The sequence below is a fragment of the Salvia miltiorrhiza genome, chromosome 7 (assembly GCF_028751815.1).
Source record: "Salvia miltiorrhiza cultivar Shanhuang (shh) chromosome 7, IMPLAD_Smil_shh, whole genome shotgun sequence".
NCBI classification, from domain to species: Eukaryota; Viridiplantae; Streptophyta; class Magnoliopsida; order Lamiales; family Lamiaceae; genus Salvia; species Salvia miltiorrhiza.
In genome coordinates, this window is record NC_080393.1 from 20070790 (window position 1) to 20090759 (window position 19970).

The following is a 19970-nucleotide window of genomic DNA, read 5'->3' on the forward strand; positions in this document are numbered from 1 at the left end:
CTAATTGTTGAAGTAGAGATTACAATGGACCAGATCTGGACCAAATTCTACTTAGTCCAGATTCAAATTCAGATTTTCGTAGTTAGGTCAAGATCCGATCCAGATTTATTGGATGCAAAAAAAATGAGACCAAAGTCTAGATATAGATAATCTCGAGTCCAGACCCAGATTCATATTTTTCTCTATATAGAAATAAGTTTTAAATTAATTAAAAAATTAAAATAAAATCATAATTATTATTTAGAGTTTCAGCGATCATTCAAAAATAAATAATTACACCATAATTCATACAAAATTATTAGAGTTCAAAATAAGCAAGAATACAAAAAATCAAGTACTAAATAACATATTAGTAGTAGACTAATAGTTCAACAATATATTGAAATAATTAATTTTTACAATTGTTCAAATATGTCTTCCATGTTACAGATACTTTCAACATTATCCACATCACAAAGAAATGAAGAAGAAAATATAATTAGAAATACATACTATTTTCAATTGTATATATATAAAAGGGATGAAAATTAATTATCACATCATTAAAATCAATTTGATCTCCATTTTCATCACAATCTTCAGTAACATATGTGTATTCTATTTTACCTAGATAATAATAATAATAATAATAATAATAATAATAATAATAATAATAATAATAATAATACTCCCTCCATCCGCGATATCGTTTCCACTTCCACTTATAGTTGTAGGGCCCACATAACACTTTATTCTCTTAACCTTATATTTTAATCAAAAAGTGTCTTTATTGTGGGGCTCAAACTCCACCCACAATATCCATTATTATCTACTACTCTCTTGTCCTAGCCAAGATGATACATTTCTTTTCAGCACGAGATTTAAGGAATTGTAGATTACTGTTTTAAGTGTGTAATATAAAAGTGATAAAGTAGAAGAGATAATGTAATAAAGTGATAAAGTAGGAAAGAGAATTTAATAAGAGAGTGATTAATTAGTTGTAATTCTGTAATTAAAATCCCTTATTTTTTCCATATTTAAAAATGTAGCATCTTTGTTGGGACGGCCCAAAAAGGAATATGTAGCATCTTCGTTGGGACGAAGGGAGTACTATCCACCACTTTTCTTAAAACCCGTGTCGTCCACAATGTGGAAACGATATTGCGGACGGAGGGGGTATAAATAAATATTACCTCTAATAAATTATATATAATTGGATCCGTGGGGCGAATCTGCATCTCGAAACTAGTACTACCGATCAAATTTCAAAAATTTTAAGAATAATTCAGATTCTCTCCAGATTCATTAGATTTGATTTTGCAAGGTCCGGATCCATAAAAAAGGATCTGGGTCAACACATCTGGATTGGGTTCAAGATATACTATTATCCCTATGTTGAAATACAACTAATTGGAGTTTTTGGAGTTGAGTTAGTCTAATCCAATCCATATTCATTGGTCCTTGTTCTTTTTGAAATACCATCACATTCATGAATGTTATCTTCATCGGTCGGATTTGATCCATCTTTATCGATCCTTGCTCTTTTTGAACTATCCACATTCATAAGTGATATCTTTATCGCCTGGATGTTTGCGTACACTTCCACTATCCAATTTTAGTTCTCCATTGAGATGATGACACATAATTTGTTAACAAATACCCCTGATTTGAAAACTTAGAAACTTTGTGAATATTAGGCTCTCAACACTTGGTTGAATATTCTGCTCTATATAGACCATATGATTTCTTGTACGCACCAATTCACTTGGTGATATTTGCATGAAGTTGTTTATAACGATTTCTCAGTGATTCTGTTGATCTTTATTAACCTAGTTGTGGATTAATCACTTGAGCCTATTGATATAAATCTAAAATTTGTTGCAATAATGCATCACCTTTTTTGTTAGTGCCAACAATTGGATTCTCACTAATTATACACCAGAAGACATTAGTGCTAATTGCCTATGTCTTCTTAATCTATCCAACCTTGTAGATCGACACGTGAAAATGTTTGTGCATGTTTTTCGAACCTTTTAACATGAACATTGACGAATATTTGTAAAGGATTGATTAAATTGGAGCAGGCCCGTACCTGAGGGCATGCTCAACATGCTGCCGCATAGGGCCCCAAATTTTTGGGGGCCCAATTTATATATATATATATATATATATATATATATATATATATAGTATATTTATATAAATAATTATTTTTGTTTAACAAATAGTATTCCAAAAATATATGCAGTAATTGAAAAGATATTTAAAAAAAGTGAATCAAAAAGTGAATCTACGATCAACTATGTCGCAAGACGGGTTGAATGGTTTGGCTATGTTATCAATTGAAAGAAAATTGGTTGATCAGTTAGATTACAAACTTGATAAATACATTTGCCTCTAAAACTGTAATACGTGTTGTATTTAGATAAAGTAAGAAACTTATCTCTATTTTGAACTAATTTTTATTGTATGTTCTATCAATATTTCATATTATTTATTTTTTCTAAAATTCTAATATTTTTGTCATTTTTATCCTTGCTAGATATACAAGAAATTGTGTTTTGGTTAGATATTGTGAGGACAAATTGCATTCAATACTGCTACTATGGTGAACCATATTATAAAGTATTTATTTACATAGCTTCGTCTTATGAAAGTTCTTTTCTTCATTTAGATCATACCGTTAATGTTAAATTCTTAGTAACTTATCTTTTCTTCTCTTTTGATTGAAAACTCTTTTGAATAATTGGTTGAAAAAAATTATGTTAATATATTATTGTTGTTTCATCGATATAAAAAAATTATAAGGGCCTATTTTTTAATTTTTGCTTAGGGCCCTGTGAGATACAGAACCGGCCCTGAATTGGAGGATAGTAGATTGAGTGATATACGATGAATTTTGATAGTTCATAGCAATTTCGAACTATATGCATTCGTCAGAAGTTTAAGATATTTCAAGTTTTAGATAATAATCTTGCGTAGGTGAAAAAAACTTTGAGTGTATGAAAAAAAATTCTGAAGGGGGATCCCTAGGCTAAAATAGAGAGATGTAATTTTTGGATGTGGAATTGATATTATTATTATATGAAGAAAAGACGAAAAGATTTGTGTTGTGTGTATAATTATTATAATGTTAATATTTATTTGTAGAGAATGAAAAAAAATATAAATTTTAATTCTTTTAAAATAATACTATAATATGTATCAAATATAGTTTATCTAAAAATCCAACTAAATAATAGGTACATGACATATGTCGCAAAACTAATAATCATTTTCAATTATTGGGGTTGATCTCACCGCCACCATGAACGGTCTGCCCTTTATTTATTTACTTATTTATTTATTTCGTTTATTTTCAGACGTGGAGGCTGACTAATCCAAGAGAAGAGCGCTACTACTAGTCTACTACTAGTAATGGTGAAAGTGTTTCCCTCAAAAAAAAAAAAAAAAGTAATGGTGACAGTGAACCCAAATTTAAGAAAATTGGTCCCTTTTTTTGTTGGGTACTATTATTCGAGTATCCCTAATTTGCGGGATCCTTTTCTCTTCTTTTTCTAAATTATATTCTTTTAATAATTGAAATCAAATATAAGGTGTGTAAAATGTGTGGAATCCATATAAAGTGTACACACTCAAATTGAGTTCCTTTGATGAGCCGCCAAAAGAAACTAAGGGGGTGTATTCAATTAATTTTTTTTTATATATAATTTATAGATTATGCTAATTCAATGAATTATTTTAATTCTATGTAAAGTTTAGCATATTTTGTTAGATTTATTTATCTCTATTTTTATAGATTTTATAAGTTAATAGATTGTTATTACAAAAAATAAAAAAATAATTTAATAAATAAATAAAACAAACAAAAATATATTTATATCTTCTATGTTCAGGTTGAGAAATACCGACCTCTTCTATCCTAGCAGGCGATGCTCCCAAACAAGAAAAAGAAAATTTTGGTGACATTGTTCAGCCTTTCAATTATAACTTGTGTTGAAGAACAAACTGGAACTATTTAGTTATGACTATGAAAAAGAAAAATGAATCAGTGTGTGAATAAGAAGTAGGGCTGTCAAACCTTGCGGGCCGGGCCGGGCCGGGCCAACCTAGCGGGCCTAGGCAATTTTTTGGGCCGGGTCGGGCCGGCCCAAAATTTCAGCGGGCCTCGAACAATGAAGCCCAGCCCGGCCCTATATGGGCCGCCGGGCGGGCCGGGCCAAAACGGGCCAAAAATTAATAAATTAATATATATATATATATATATATATATAGTTCCAAAAATTAATAAATTAAATCAAATTTAAAGAAAAAAATTGAAGACAAATTCGATGAAATAAAAAGGGCTTTAAACAATCTACATCTAAATTACGTAATTGACTAAAATTAAATGTAAACAAATATGACTAAAACTAAATGTAAACAATATGAATACAAGTACAAAACAAAAACTAATTGCAAAAACAACAAAAACTAAGAACGATTTATTCACAAATGAATTAATACAGTAATCAAATCAATTGGAATCAAATAACAACCACCAAAAATAATAAAAAAATAAATAAATCTTTCAAGTAAAAATAATTTAATATTGATTGTTGATTGCTAATTTAAATCATAAGTTAGACTTTGACTCGTTATTGTCGTCAATTGAAGAAATAGACTTAGATTGGGTTGGGTCCATTGGGATTTGGGAGGAGATATAATTTTTTAAAATTTTCACCTTCTATACTGACGGGCCGATTTGGGCCCGAAAGCCCGGCGGGCTTTTTGGCCCGTGGGCCGCGTGACCCGGCGGGCCGCATGGGCCGGGCCAGGGAGGCCCGGAATTTTTTGGGCCTTGAAAATCCTAGACCAGCCCGGCCAAAATTACGGGCGGGCCCATCGGGCCGGGCCATTCTCGGCCCATTTTGACACCCCTAATAAGAAGTAGAAAACAATATTATGTAAGAAGGAAGAAGAAATATCATCAAGTTCCAAACTCCCATCCCCAATTGCGACAACACCCCCCCCCCCCCACACACACACCACTACATTCCAAAATTCATCAGTTCCATAACCCCCCTCCCCCACACACAACACACACCATCATACTAGAACACGACACCCCCTGGCTCCTACCCCAACCCCTTCAAACTTCATCAGTTGATCCATCCGACAGAAGCCCCAAATTAGGTCCCATTCGAGGAAGTTCAGCGGCGCTGCTCTATAGAAGATGGCAGGTGAGAGTGACAATACTTTAAAAATCTCTCCCAAAGAGGTGAGATTTATGTAGAGATTTTGTATTTATGTTAGGACACTGAAATCCACCAAAATTCATAACATATTAAAATCCTTAGAAGTGTCAATACCACTAGATTTAGATAGATATTTAGTGCTCCTTTGGTTCAAGTAGAGGAATGGAAAGAGAATGGAATCAAATAAAGGAATGTAATGGTAACAATAACCATTAGTTTAACAATGGAAATGAATCATTAGTAAGGGATTCCCTTTCTTTTGTTTCCCCTCTATTTTGAGAGGTAACAAATTGGATGATTGAGTTAACTTCAGGTAATGATTATCTCATTACCAAAACCAAGCAATAAGTAATGGATTCAATTACTTGATTCCCTTTTCAACCTCTAAAAACACCCAATCAAACGTGCGCTTAATAGTTATAATTGAATATCAACATATTTTTAGGGACTTTTTAAAATCTGAATTGAATACTTATAAATATTTAAAATACATAAAAAAATCTTATAGAATCTTAATTAAATACACCCCTAAATTGACAAGAGTATAAGAAATGGAGTTACAAAAGTATTGAATTGAGAAATATATTTGAGTTACGCTACGATAGATTGTATTGGCGGTTCACATTAATAATTCTGAATTCTGATCAAATTGTTAAAAATTACTACTAGATGATAGACAATCCCTATCCAAAATGGATATATTAATACGTTCATAGAAGCTACTATGTGATTTATTGTGCATGGCAGGGGCGGGGCTAACCTACGGAAGGTCCGGTGCAAAATTTAAAATCGGGCCCTTTTTATAGCTAAAAATGTATCAAAAATATAAAACAAAAAAATTATATATTATCGAGCGATACTTTTTATTATTATTATTATTATTATTATTATTATTATTATTATTTTATTTTATTACACAATAAGCATGTAAAAACTAAAACATTTACTTGAGAAGTGTTGTTCTCCTAGTAAATTTTGAAACAAAATCACTAATAACACTTTCATCATCAATTTCACACGCCACTTAATGAAGAAAAAGAGCTCCAAAGTGGTAAAGCATGAACGAATGGATAGTCATTTTATCGGTAAATTATTGTTGAATTGTGAATTATACCTAGTGGTTGATCGGAAAAGTGAGAGAATTGCTAAGTTGCCGAGAGCACGAGAATAAAATGCAATAGTATTGAAAAGTAGAGATAACCTATATTACAGAGTGCGTGTGCATGGGTATTTATTGAAGTGTCCCACATTGGATTGGAGATAGTGGCATGAGTCACTTTATATGGTAAGGCAACCCTCTCCCTTATAAGGCCTTTTAAGGGAGGAATGAGCCCAATATCCATTTCTAACATGGTATCAGAGCCAACCCAATCTAATGATGGGCCCCCCAATATCGTTGTCAACAGATGGCGTTTGGGATAGTCCACGCTGCGCGTGCAGGGGGTGTATTGAAGTGTCCCACATTGGATTGGAGATATGATCCAATCACCTAGCATGCCACTTCTAGGGCCCCCAGCCCCTCCGATCATATTGTTTTCTAGGCCACCAGTTGTTCAAATGGTTTTGCTTTACGACGTACGATTGGCACTTCAGTGGAACTCTTCCGATTTCTGGACCATACATGGACTTTTTCCGCGTAAGGTCCCGAGGACAAATAATAATCCACCTCCTGCCTTAGATGAGACTGATATTCCAAGTGACCTCCGGGATGAAATGATAAGGTTTTGGCCAAATTTGAATCGTAATGAAACAAATTACACATTGTGGAATCATGTGTACGGTAAGCACGTGATGGCTTTAAATCTAACCCCTAAGCAGTACTTTAAATTGGGATTAGACCTCTACAAGCACATATGTGGGTATGTCTCGGAGTGCCCACCACCTAGTTTTGGCTATGCGAGTGCAGATTCGGAAACTGCAGAGTCTATAGGCCAAAGACTGAAAAGCTTCGTTAATGTTGACGTTCGAATTGTTAACAATATGCAGTGCCTTGATGAGTCGTCGACGAAGCAGACACACTACATAAAAGAAGTATCGTTTCTCTTTGACAGCCAATGCCGGCTTAAGGATGAATCGAATCTGTATTATGGCTGTAGCACTTCACCAACTCAAAACCTATATTTCATTTAGATCGTTCGAGTTGTTAACGAGAGAAGCAGTACCCATGGACGTCGTCGAAGAAGAAGATACACTGCATAAAAGACTATATTACATTTTTATTACTAGTGACTAGTGATAGGAACTAGTATTTTCACATACTCTGAATGGTTGATATTGAGTTTTTCACATATTTCTAGTGATAGGAACTAGTGACTAGTGAGAAATCTGTTTCTTTTCTTTTTCTTTTAGTTAAGTGTTCAAATGACTTTGTACATATATGTTGAAAAGCAGGTTTATTTGTGAAAATATATATATATATATATATATATATATATATATATTGAAGTGTCCCACATTGGATTGGAGATAGTGGCATGAGTCACTTTATATGGTGAGACAACCCTCTCCCTTATAAGGCATTTTAAGGGAGGAATGAACCCAATATCCATTTCTAACAGTATTTATAGATTACATGCTAGGGGTAAAAGAGTAATTTCGCCTTCAAAGCATGCCTTCCGCGTGGTCGAGGGTATAATAGTAAATTTGCCCCCAGGCGGGGGATTCCGTTACTCTTTTGGTGATTTCTCTGGCGAGGACCATTTCTCTGGCAAGGGCCATTCCTATGGCGTGTCACGACCGGCCTTAATTAAGGATAATTAAGCCGGGAAACCATGACTGGGGAAGGGAAATTACGAAGCGGGTTTCAAAAGGGCGCATAAAAGAATACTCAAAGAGCTTGAATACGCGTGAAATATTCCTTAAAAAGGAAAATGGCATAGTTCGCATAAAAAGGGTACTCAAAGAACTTGTATACGCGTTATATTCCTTAAAAGGAAAAAGGCATCGTTAGGGGCTTGGCTAAAACATAATCAGAGTTTGCAGCGGAAGGCATCACTGAAATAATCAGTGTTTACAGCGGAAAGCATAACTGAGATACATGTATGAAGACATATATCCTTTCTGAGCCTACTTTAGGATCGACAAAACTCCACTCAGCAACACTTCATCGCCCATCACAGCTCAACCTGCACAAACATAAACATACGTAGGGCTAAGTACAAGAGTACTTAGTGGGCAGTTGCCAAAACTAAAGCATAAACTTAACATCAATAACAATCATAAACACGCTTCGCATAAGAGGCATAAATTTTCTTTCAAATCCTTTGCTCATTAAACATTTCCAGATTCATAAACAGCATGAGCGCATTCTTCATCATTAGCAATCATAAACACGCATCGTGTCGTGGAGAAGGCCTTCCCCAACGAACACGGGCATCGCGCCGTGAGGGGGGGCCTCCCCCAGCGGTCACGACATCGTACTATTGAGGGAGGCCTCCCCCAATAGATGCTAGCATCGTACCGTCGAGGGTGGTTTCTCCCAACGGACGCTGGAACACTGGCATACTGGCATCGCGCCGCGAGGGAGGCCTCCCTCAGCGGACACGGGCATCGCGCTGTGAGGAAGGCCCTCCTCAGCGGACACGGCATCGTACTGTTGAGGGAGGCCTCCCCCAACAGACGCAAGCATCATTCACAGGCATAAACTTATTAGCATAAAGCATTCAAGCATAAATAAGCGTAAATCACATAAAGCGTAAGTAAGCGTAAATAGCATAACGTAAATCATTTTGCGTAAAGCATCACAAAGCTTAACTCATTTAGGCATAATAAAGCATAAGACTTGCATAATTCTTTAATAGCATTTTATTTTACGCGTAAGAAATTGCCCACCTGATAGCAAGGTTTTGCTAAGGTACTGACTCCTTGAGTAGTTCTTACTCTCGCGCTTGACCTTAATCACGAGAATGTAAAATAAGACATTGGCTCGAGGAAAATTCTCAATTAATGAGAAAGCGTAATTTAACTATGCATGAATCTTGTATGCATGAACTAATCTTCTGAGCGATAATCGAAAATTCTACTATTAATCCTTGTTAATAGATTTAACTAATTCTTCGTATAACGTGGTCGAATAGAGCTGTGATTCTTCCTTCCTCCTCGGAATATTCTAGCTGTGAAATAAATCTCGCCTTTGTACTCGATCGAAAATAAAGGACTAACTCGGCTTTAATCGAGGTGTGACCTTGTTGAAATTATCGGGCTTTTCGATAGAAACATAATTACTAACGTAACCTCAAATAATTAATAGGCTCAAAAGAGAGTAGCCAATTAATTAAATAAACCAGTGGCTTTAATGAAATAAACAGTAATGGCTTGCTTTAAAGTCTGAAGTCCAAAAACAATATTTAATAAACTGGGCGGCTCATTTACTGATAAATAATGTGGGCTGGAAAGAATAAATCTTAGTCCAATAGGCAATTTAATCGGCCCAAATGATGAATTAAACTGGCCCAATGAAATATAAATGAGATTAGAATAATAGCCCATCATAAAATATGCATCAGCCCAACTCCTTAAATAAATCATGCCCAATAGAAATAATTAGAAGGGCCAATTAAATAAAAGATTGGCCCAGTTCGAATTTAAATGTGAAAGCCCAAGCAATTAAAATAAAATCAAGCCCAACTTAAAATATATTGGCTCAACTAACATAAGGAAATAGGCCCAGCAAAAGAAATAATATCAAGCCCAAACTTAAAAAGTATCGGCCCAACTACTATTATAAGGGGAAAAACCCAATTTCCTTTCTCCCACAACCGACTCTCGGTCTCTCTCTCTCTAATCTCAAACTCAAGGAGCCGCTCGTCCTTCTTCTTCAAAGCCTACGCTCGGCCACCTCTAAAATCTGACAGGCTTCACCTTCTCCGGCCGTCAAGCCGTCGCTTGCTTCGGTCGGCGTCGTCTGCCGATGCGTCTAAGCCCCGGTGCTGTCCTTCCTCTCTAACAGTGTAACCCAAATCGAGCCCTAAAATCTGCAATTCACAGTTGCCGCGCTCTATCGAAATTGGGCGGCCGGTCGCCGTCTGGGGGCGGCGTTGCTCCGGCCTGGAGCTCGTCGGCCTCCTCTCCTTCTCCTCCCCTCGTTTCGTCTTTCAACACTTCCGAGACCGAGATTCAAGTTTCCTGTTCTGAGGATTCAGCCCGCCTCTGCCGCCGCTTCTCCGAAATCGGCGAGTGGTGGGGAGAAGCTTGCTGCCTCCGACGATTCCCTCGTCCCGACGTCAACAGAGGCTCCGTCGTCGCGCCGTCTCCTCAAATCAGAGCAGGGCAGCAGCCCGCTCCTTTCTAAAGCTAAGTCACACTCGCCCCCATTTCTATCGGTTCTAAATCGCGAATCAAGGACAAGGTGTAATCTTCTTGCTTTGCATAAACTCATATGCTCGATTAAAACTCATACTTGTAACTGTCACTTGCTCAATCGCATAGTTGGGTGTTTACTAAGTTCAAGATGTCTATAAGGTCTTCTATAATTGAAACTGAAACTGATCGTGCTCATGCTTTAATATGAATGCTTACTGGAATGGGTATTTGAAATAGAATCAATACCTTGAATGTTCGAACTGATTGCTTGCTGTTGGAGGTCGAACGTATTGTTCAATAACTGAAATGAATATGAATGTTGGTTCTCTTTCAATATATGCAGGTGAAGATCAAGGAAAAAGAAAGCATTGAGCCAACCTTACCTTGAGTGTTTCGGCCGATACAAGCTGGGATTGTTCTTTGGTACTCTGTGAATGAGCTGAGAGTGAGTATTGCATTTGTTGGGTGTTTGGCATTAATAGGAAGATGAGCATCACATACTTGAGTATGCTAGTAAGGTGTGCAGGAACAGGGTGGCTGGAAGTGAAATCTTGAGGAAACAAGGCAGCCATTGGAGGGCGGCTGAAGAGATGGGAATGCAGAGGGTGGTCGGTTACTCTGCAGCATTCTTTTCTTTTTACTCTCTCTCTTTGACTTTTGTACCCAACACTTGAGTGAGTGGCATTAATTGGCCCATGTAACTCCAACCTTGTGATATACTACTACACGATTTCCCCAAACTGGGAACTAAACTGTAATTCGTGAACTGTAAATAAAATACTGGCTTCGATTTTTTTAATTATCGCATTTCTGTATCTGCTTGATATCTTTTTCCTTGCCTGCTAACTTGATAAATTATAATATAACTTAAATTAAATCCGTAAATTTAATCTGTTTTGCAGTCGGAATAAATCCTCGACTTCTAGTAGCACTAATAAAATATAACTGTTTCTGTTTCTCGATTAATAAATAACATGACTTCGCTAAGTCAGTTATAACTTGGAAATACTAATTATTGAATAGCTCAATAATCCTCGTCGCATTTTTCTCATGCGTTAGAAAAGCATACGGCTAAAATAATACTCCATCTCTGATAAAAAAAATCAGGATCATAAGCTGGATTCATATATAACTGGCAACTGGGTTCCATTTACTGAAGGCTGGCAACTGGGTTCCATTTACTGAAGGATGCGATATTAATTATCGCGATACCGTATTTAAATAACATAAAAGAGCGGGTTACTACATGGCGAGAGTGACTTCTCTGGCCAAGGTTTAAATAACATAAAAGAGCGGGTTACTACATGGCGAGAGTGACTTCTCTGGCGAAGGCCATTTCTCTGATGAAGACCGTTTCTCTGACGACATTCAGCGATACCATATTTAAATAACATAAAAGAGCGGGTTACTACATGGCGAGAGTGACTTCTCTGGCCAAGGTTTAAATAACATAAAAGAGCGGGTTACTACATGGCGAGAGTGACTTCTCTGGCGAAGGCCATTTCTCTGATGAAGACCGTTTCTCTGACGACATTCGTTCCTCTGGCGAGGTCCGTTTCCTTGATAAAGGTCATTCCTCTTCTCACACACCACTTGATGAAAGAAAAGGGCCCCAAAGCAATAAAAATGTAAAATTGTAACTCTCAAGAATCGAACCTACATCAACAAGATTTCACATAACTTGAAGAGAGCATCTTTCCACTGAACTAGTTAATAAAGTTATTTATTTTTCAATTATTTAAGTATATATAAATATATAGACCTATATATAATTGAGGGCCCTCAATTTTTCGGGGCCATGTGCGGTCGCCCACCCCGCACACCCTCAAAACCGCCACTGGTGCATGGTAATGCCCTATTGTGTTTCCAAAAAAAATGCAATAAATAATAGGTTGATTATATTTTATAATTTGATTTTTGAATATAATTATAAGAATAAGCTTGACCTTTTAAATAATTAAAAAAAGTTACGACCTTTCAAAAAAGTTACTATAAAAATGGTCCAGGTTGAAAATAGGATTATGTAGAAAATATAAGGGTGTGTTTGATAAATAAGTTGAGATAAAGAGTGATAAATAAAATTTAAATAAATAAAAATAAATTATGTGAGATTGTTATTTTTAAGAGGTGTTATCGTAAATAAGATAATATTAAGATATTAATATTTATATTTGACAGAAAAATACAATTATAAATTAAATGAGCAAATTACAATTTTAAGTAATTTTAAATGAATTCGTTCTTTTTCTTCCAATTAAACAAGTCTAAAGTGAAACTAATTCATAAGGTATAAATAAATAAATCCTACTAAAGTAAAAAACCGGTGAGAGGGGATTCCGTCGAAGATAAGGATGGACGACGGCCGGAATTGCAACGGCACAGTCGTTAAAGAAGCGGAAAATCAAAAGCAGACGGTGTGCAGACGGTGCAAACAGCTGTACACGGCGGTATCCAATTCTCCTGATTCTTGCCGATTTCACCCCTCATTCTTCGTCTGCCGCCGCCACGACGATCAAAAGAGGTTTATTTTTACCCCTATAATGGATTCGATTTGCATCTATTCTCTATTTTGTGAGGATACTGGTTCCAACAGTGGAAATTAAGTTAGGATAGTTATCGGGGAAATTTTCAGTAGTGAAGTCGACTGAAGTTATCGTTTCGATTACTGTAGATGGTGCAGAGCCATTTCATATAACCATTTTTTGCTGCGAATTTTGATATTTTATTCATAAGCTAAAAGTCTATTTGTATTATGCCATCTATGTATGTGAACTCTTTGGTTCATTAGATGAAACAAACACCCATTAGCAGCCGTCTATGTCAGAGCCTAAAACCAGCAAAGCGAGCAAAAGAATTTCCATGTTCTAGATGCGACCTCACACTTACAAGTTTCCAAGGGTTTTTAAAATAGAATTACAAGTGAGGCATTTCTTTATGTTACTATAAGTTATCCCATCAGTGTTTGCTCATCCCTAGACGTCAATATATATGGCTGCTAAGCAGCCTGACCTCACATGAAAAACATATGTTGTGCCATAACATTGAGTCATTGACACTGCTGTGGAGGAAACAATTATGTTGGAGGAGATTTTTCCGAATTCTTATATTGAGTCTTTATATTCATATCTCTCTCAGTAGATAAATAGAGATTTTGGCTGCCTGCACCATTGAATCATATGATATTTTGTTTGGCTTTTAGACTTGATCACCTTGAAAAAAGACTGTAGAAGACATCTATCATAAGTTCATAACTACCTATCATGATTGATTTTGAGTCTTGATATTGACTTTATTAGTTACAGAAATGAATTTTTGAAAGAACATTTGGCCAATATGTAGAGAGTTGATTTATTGTCATCATCTTCTTCATCCTTTCGTATCAGGGATGGGGGGGGGGGGGGGGTTCACTTTTTCTATACACTTCTAGTCTGCAAAAGAATCTCCGGTGGGGGTGGAAGAATAAAAAAGATAATCTCTTCTTTAAAGTTGGACGATAGTGCATGCGACTTGTGATGACTTCTGTAGTTGCAACCATCATTGTTGTTGTGTAGGTGAAAATGCAGAAGAATTTACCTTTATGCACTTTTTCAGTTTGTGATAGGAGTGCAGAGCAATCAAAGGCTGTTTATTGCTTGAATAAATTATAAAGAAACTAAAGGAACTAGGTAATCCCATCATAGCTTACAGCTTGTCCAACTCCAAGCCAATTTATTCACTAATTTCCTTCATGATCCCTCTTGTATGATATTCTACGCTATAACTAGGACATAATCTTTCCTAAAATGAGCAAATTAAATCATATGCATAACTATAAAAAAAATTCAATTTACTGATTAATTGATTTTATTTCCCTTCTATAGTACATCAAAATATTCTCATTGCTATCAATACCACCTTCTAGAAAAAATCATTGTCCTTATGGCTGTAATAAGGAAACTACCCTTTTAAATTATCCATGTCTTTGGGCTCCCCCAACACTAGTAGCAATTGCTTTGTACCTAGGCAATTGTTTGGTGATTTTTCTTTGTATTTTCATGGCTAGAGCATTGCATCAGACACATTCATCATATCTTCGACTGCATTCATACCCATATTCTTCTTGTAGACTGTTGAGAAATAATCCTATACAATATTATTTGAAATTCATGGTTGGAGAATGTTGGGCCACAATTAGTGGCACTATCCATTTTCACCACAATAAGATCAACCTTTGATTTTTTTCCTATCCTTAGTACTGGATGATGTTCAACTGTTGGTATTCCAACCAACTGACCAAGTGATCAATATTGTTGAAATTTGGTAAGTCCACCTTCTTGCCCAAGCTGTGGGGGTCGAAGTTGGATTGACCGTTGGTTTGATTGTATTTGGATTGACTATGTCTTATTGACTTTTTTGTGGCGAGACTGCCCATTATCCTAGATCAGTTTTCCCTTACAAAAGGCGATTAGCGATTCATGAATGCAGTTGAGCTTGTTCAGTAATCCTTGCCTTTATGAACTAGCTCTCTTCATGTCATTGTAAAATTCTTCCTTATATATTCACAGTATGAATGGTTTCTCTTGTTAAGAACAATGGTACTCTTCCCTATCACTACGGTCAGTTCTCCATTCTTGTCTATGGATGTCACTAGATTGAAAGTTTGATAGGTCATAGGTCAGCCAATTTGATAGAGTACAAAGCAATCAAAGCCTGTTCATTGCTTGAACATAAATTATAGAGAAACAACAGATACTAGATAATCATGTTAGACCAAACAGCCTGCCAATGTGGAGTCGAATTATTCACTATTTTCCTCCCGGATCTCTTCCTCTTCAATTTACTCTGTTAAAAATAGGGAACAAGGTGCATTTGGATCCTTGAACTAGAGTAGGAGTATGCATTAAAACTACCTTATGTCCCATCCAGCCCCTCTCAATTTTGAAATTGGTACAGAAAAATTAATATTGTCTCCAATAACACACCAATAGCCTTTTCTACACACTTAAATCTTTACATATACACTAACGCCCACTTTCTCACATTCTGTCCAAATTCATCAACTTGGACTGAAGATTCATTGTGTGTGAAAAGTGTTTGTTATTGTGTGGAAAGATCTGAGTGTATGTGGGAAAGGTATGTTAGTGGGTGTTTGGGGACGACCTTTAATTTTTGTACCAATAAAGGGCTAGAATAGACGGCCCAATTTCCAAATTTTGTGGGTTGGATGAACTAAAGGCAGTTTTAGTACCTTCTTCAACTTTGCAAAATAGCCCAAGGGCACATGCCTTTTCCTTCAACGTAAAATGAGAGCATAATAATCTCTCTCTCTAGATTAAGCTAATCAAATTAGCTCTGAAAATAAATTATTCAACCAACTGATTTGATTGATCTTTCTCTTTTGCACATCCGAAATGGAAGATTCTTATTGTTATCAATTGTCTTTGAACTGTGAGTTCTGGAATCTGGATCTGCTGTTCCCTTACATTCTGAGAGGCATGACATGACAAGCATCACTTGAACACTCATTTCCTTTAAAATATATGCCTACCAACAGTCTACCCATGATCAAGAATGCTGTTTAGTGCTTTGACTGTCTTACTACAGATTCTTTTTGGTTGTTTCATTGACTTGTTATGTGGATAGAGCTGGTTTTGAACACTTTGAGAGGACTTGTTTAAGCTTCATTACGTTCACGGACATGAAATATGGTGTTGGTAGGGATTGGCAGGCCTTAATGAGAATGCATTTTACAGATTCAATTGAGATTAAACTAGATTTAAGCTGTAGTTGTATAAGTCGTATTTTCTGATCCATGCTTCCTTATTTCTTAAAAAAATAGATTAAAATTGTATTGTATCTGCTTAAAGGTGAGGTTTCAAGGATGATTCTCAGGCTGCTAGCTTATCTTTCTTAAAGTGGTGCTTGTGAAAATATTGCAGTTTCACGAATCGTGAATGTTCATTTCTTGATTACCCATCTATGTAGTTTATCACACTGGGCTAAACTTGAATTAACGAACATGGCTGATTCTGGGCGGCTGAATGCTACATTTTCTGGTGCTATAAGTTACTTCCTCCGACCCACGAAACATGAGTCGTATTCCTTTTTAGGCCGTCCCACGAAACTTGTTACGTTTCCTTATATGGCAAAAGTCTTTCCCTTTATTCATCTTTTCATTTTTTCACCTGCTACACTTAACACACTAAATACTACTCTATTTTCTTAAATCCCATGACCAAAAGAAACGACTCATGTTTCGCGGGACGGAGGGAGTATAATTTTGTCATTGTTGATGTTTGTGTTATTTATGCCTGAAACTGTTTTTTTTTTTGTTCGTATAAACATGTCGATGGCTTCTTTCTTTTTATACGATTGGACTATAAATTTTATTGCTGACAAATATCTCTCTGTCACATTCACATATTCAAGGTACTACGAACTGGGGCCAGACGATCCGCCCTATGCCGCCAAGTTCTATGACTGTTGTGGAGCTGAAGACCCAGATGCACCCGGCTGCACCACCGGTTTTCATATTTCATACGATGATGAATAATCACATCCCAGTTACCGCTACCATTGTGCATAAATAAGATGGACAAGGCCACGAATTTCACGGGCGACATCACCACAGCCAAACATGGATCCATCTAAATGAAGCTGGTGAGAATGCAGAAAGAGCCTCGTGACAACATAACTTTTTCTAGTTGAAGCTGGCATGAAGAATAAATGATAGATAACATAAGTGGTACACCTCTTTTTAGTCTGTATCTGTCCCCACGTTTGCACACTGTCCATTTTGATTTCACCTCCATGTCCATGTGCATGCTTTTATTTTATTTAATACGCATATTTGCAATCTTGAAATTTCAATATGACATATTGTGGTGCTACATTATTTATTATCTGCCAGTTAAGTGTCAACTCATTTGGTTTGGATTCTCGGAAACGTACTGCTCCGAATTAGTAGGTTTTTGTGTCAGAAATTGTACTAACTTATACTAGTTGTAAAATACTCCGAATTAATAATGTAAAATAGTTTTGTTGTTAGTCTTCTCTTGTTTCTGTTTTGGGTTAAATTATTTGGGCTTTGAGTTTTTTATGGGTGTGTTTGTATTAGGAAGTTAGGAGGCGTGTCACTTTCTGTATTTATTAATAATGGTTAGAGGTGTCTTGTTGCGCCCTGCTGTCATATTTGTACTATTTATGATTTAAGCATCCTTCTTTATTGTATTCATTTTTTTGGTTGTTATTATTTTGTAATTTCGTTTTTATTTCTTTGTTAGTTGACATTTAAATAACTTTTATTGTTTCTGCAGTAGTTGTAGTAATATTGTCCATGAATACACACCCGTTGTAGTAATATTGTCCATGAATACACACCCGTTTTGTAATTTTACCACGAGCTTTGAAACATTGTAATCGTGTCATTCATTTTTAGTTTGTTGCAGAATTAAAACACTTAATTCCCTAAAAAAGAAGAATTAAAACACTTAATTATGTCCATAACCGAGGAGTTGATTTATTGACACAATAATACTCGAGGAAGACGTTTACTTTGATGGATTAGTTTTGACAGATAAAAATAGTAATTTAAAATTATTTTTATCATTTTATTTTTGTTTGATTTTTATCTCATTAAAAATGTGAGATTGGAGAAATCATATTTTTAAAGATAAAAATACTCAATTGTGTAAAATAAACACCCCAAAATTCATAAATTGGTTGTACAACATCCCTTTCAAATTGATAGATATAACAATTATTTCCCCCACAATTTAGCATGCGGGTCTATTTGACCAGGAAACTAACCGGTTTGTTTCTGGGCAGCCGGCCCGGCCCGAGAAGGTGTGTTTGGCCCGCAGCCGGGCTTACAGCTCTAGTTACTTTTTTTTGGAGAAAACAGCTCTAGTTACTATTCTTGCTTTTGTGGGGATTCGTTTGAGTAAAAAGTAAAACTAACATTTTTTTTAGGAAGGTAAAACTAATAATTTTGATTAAGACGTTAATTTAGGGAAATAGTGTGAGAAACACGGCAGCTGAGGTCACCTAATTGTAATAATGACAGCAATTAGTTTAATAATAATTGGAATGAAGTTGCAAGTCCCAACAGCAGCAGAATGGTTAGTTTCCTTGTCAACTCTCCATCCCTTCAATTTTACATCCCTTTCCCAAATCATTTAATTCAAATATTTTGTAGAAAATCATTTGATGTGCGCTGTCGGTTTGCATAGTCTTATCGTTGCTGTATTGGATTTGTCGGTCGTAAATTTGTGAATATACATCAAACTACATGCTTACTATGTGTCACTCTAATTATAAGGTTAATTTTCAACGAATGATTTTTGTAAAAGACGATCTTATCTACGTATCAAAATTTTATAAGACGAGTTAAGATTCAAATTCAAATTAATTAAATATTAAGAAAATTATAAATATATCAAAGTATATATATTTAAATTCGAATATTAACTCATTTTAAGAAATTTGATCCAAAACCATCCCACATAAATTCTTGTTTTACTACTTATTTTGCGCCTTCGAAGGACGTTTACTTTGCATAATTGATGATACATGATTGAGTATTTTTATCTTTCATACAATTATTGTTTCAATCTCATAATTTCGATGATATATCATATATGACTCAAGCAAAATTAGTTCAAATGATAGTTATCAAGGAATTTAAGATATCTCAAAGTTTCAATCTATCTAAGTAAATAAGGATTAGTTTTACTACTTTTATCTATCAAAATTAATTATCAAAAATAAATTTTCTTAAAAAAATTGAGTGCTTGATCTATCAATGAAAATGAATCGCTAATAACAGATTCTCTTTTTTTGTTTTTCTTCTATTTTTAAGAATAACAAATTGAGTGATTGAATTTTTTTGACTTGGGAGAATTAGGGAGGGGGAGCAGTGGGGTTTGAATTGAGCGATTGAATTACTCTTTACCAAAATTAAACAATAAATAATACTATATTCAATTAATTACATTTCTTCTCAGCTTCCAAAAAGGCCCATTCAAACATGGGTAAATCTTATGTGCATAAAGTGTGTGGAGCCCGCAAATAAGGAGATTGATAAAAGCCACTCTTCTATAAACATCATGATACGAAAAGGAAATGTTTTGAGGAATAATTTTGGACGGCTTTCTTATACGATACTATTTTTCAAATCTATTTACATTTTTAAGATAGTCTATGATGAATTTCAAATCCATAAATTGATGACTGATCACCCATGTGTTCGTCCAATTCTAGATATATCTTATTCAACCATTTTCATTTATTATAGAATGTATAACCTTTTACAATAAAATTACATCTCGAAACATATTTTGAGTATTTTTGAAATTTAAATGATTTTATGGAGGTATAGCATGTCGAATTAGGAACCTTCCAAAAAGCGGCGACCCCCAGTAAATATGCTTCATTGTCATCCAAAACATCTATGATTGTTAAAAAATTTAAATC

The 19970-nt window shown here is 35.4% G+C and overlaps 1 protein-coding gene across 1 annotated transcript; it reads left to right on the forward strand.

Annotated features, from left to right (window-relative positions):
- The first annotated feature begins 12735 nt into the window (after nucleotides 1–12735).
- On the forward strand, nucleotides 12736–17543 carry LOC130993268 (uncharacterized). Its single transcript, XM_057918096.1, has 2 exons — nucleotides 12736–13038; nucleotides 16926–17543. Exons 1-2 carry the CDS (start codon nucleotides 12869–12871, stop codon nucleotides 17047–17049), a joined length of 294 nt encoding a protein of 97 aa, XP_057774079.1. The 5' UTR covers nucleotides 12736–12868; the 3' UTR covers nucleotides 17050–17543.
- Nucleotides 17544–19970: the final 2427 nt, after the last annotated feature.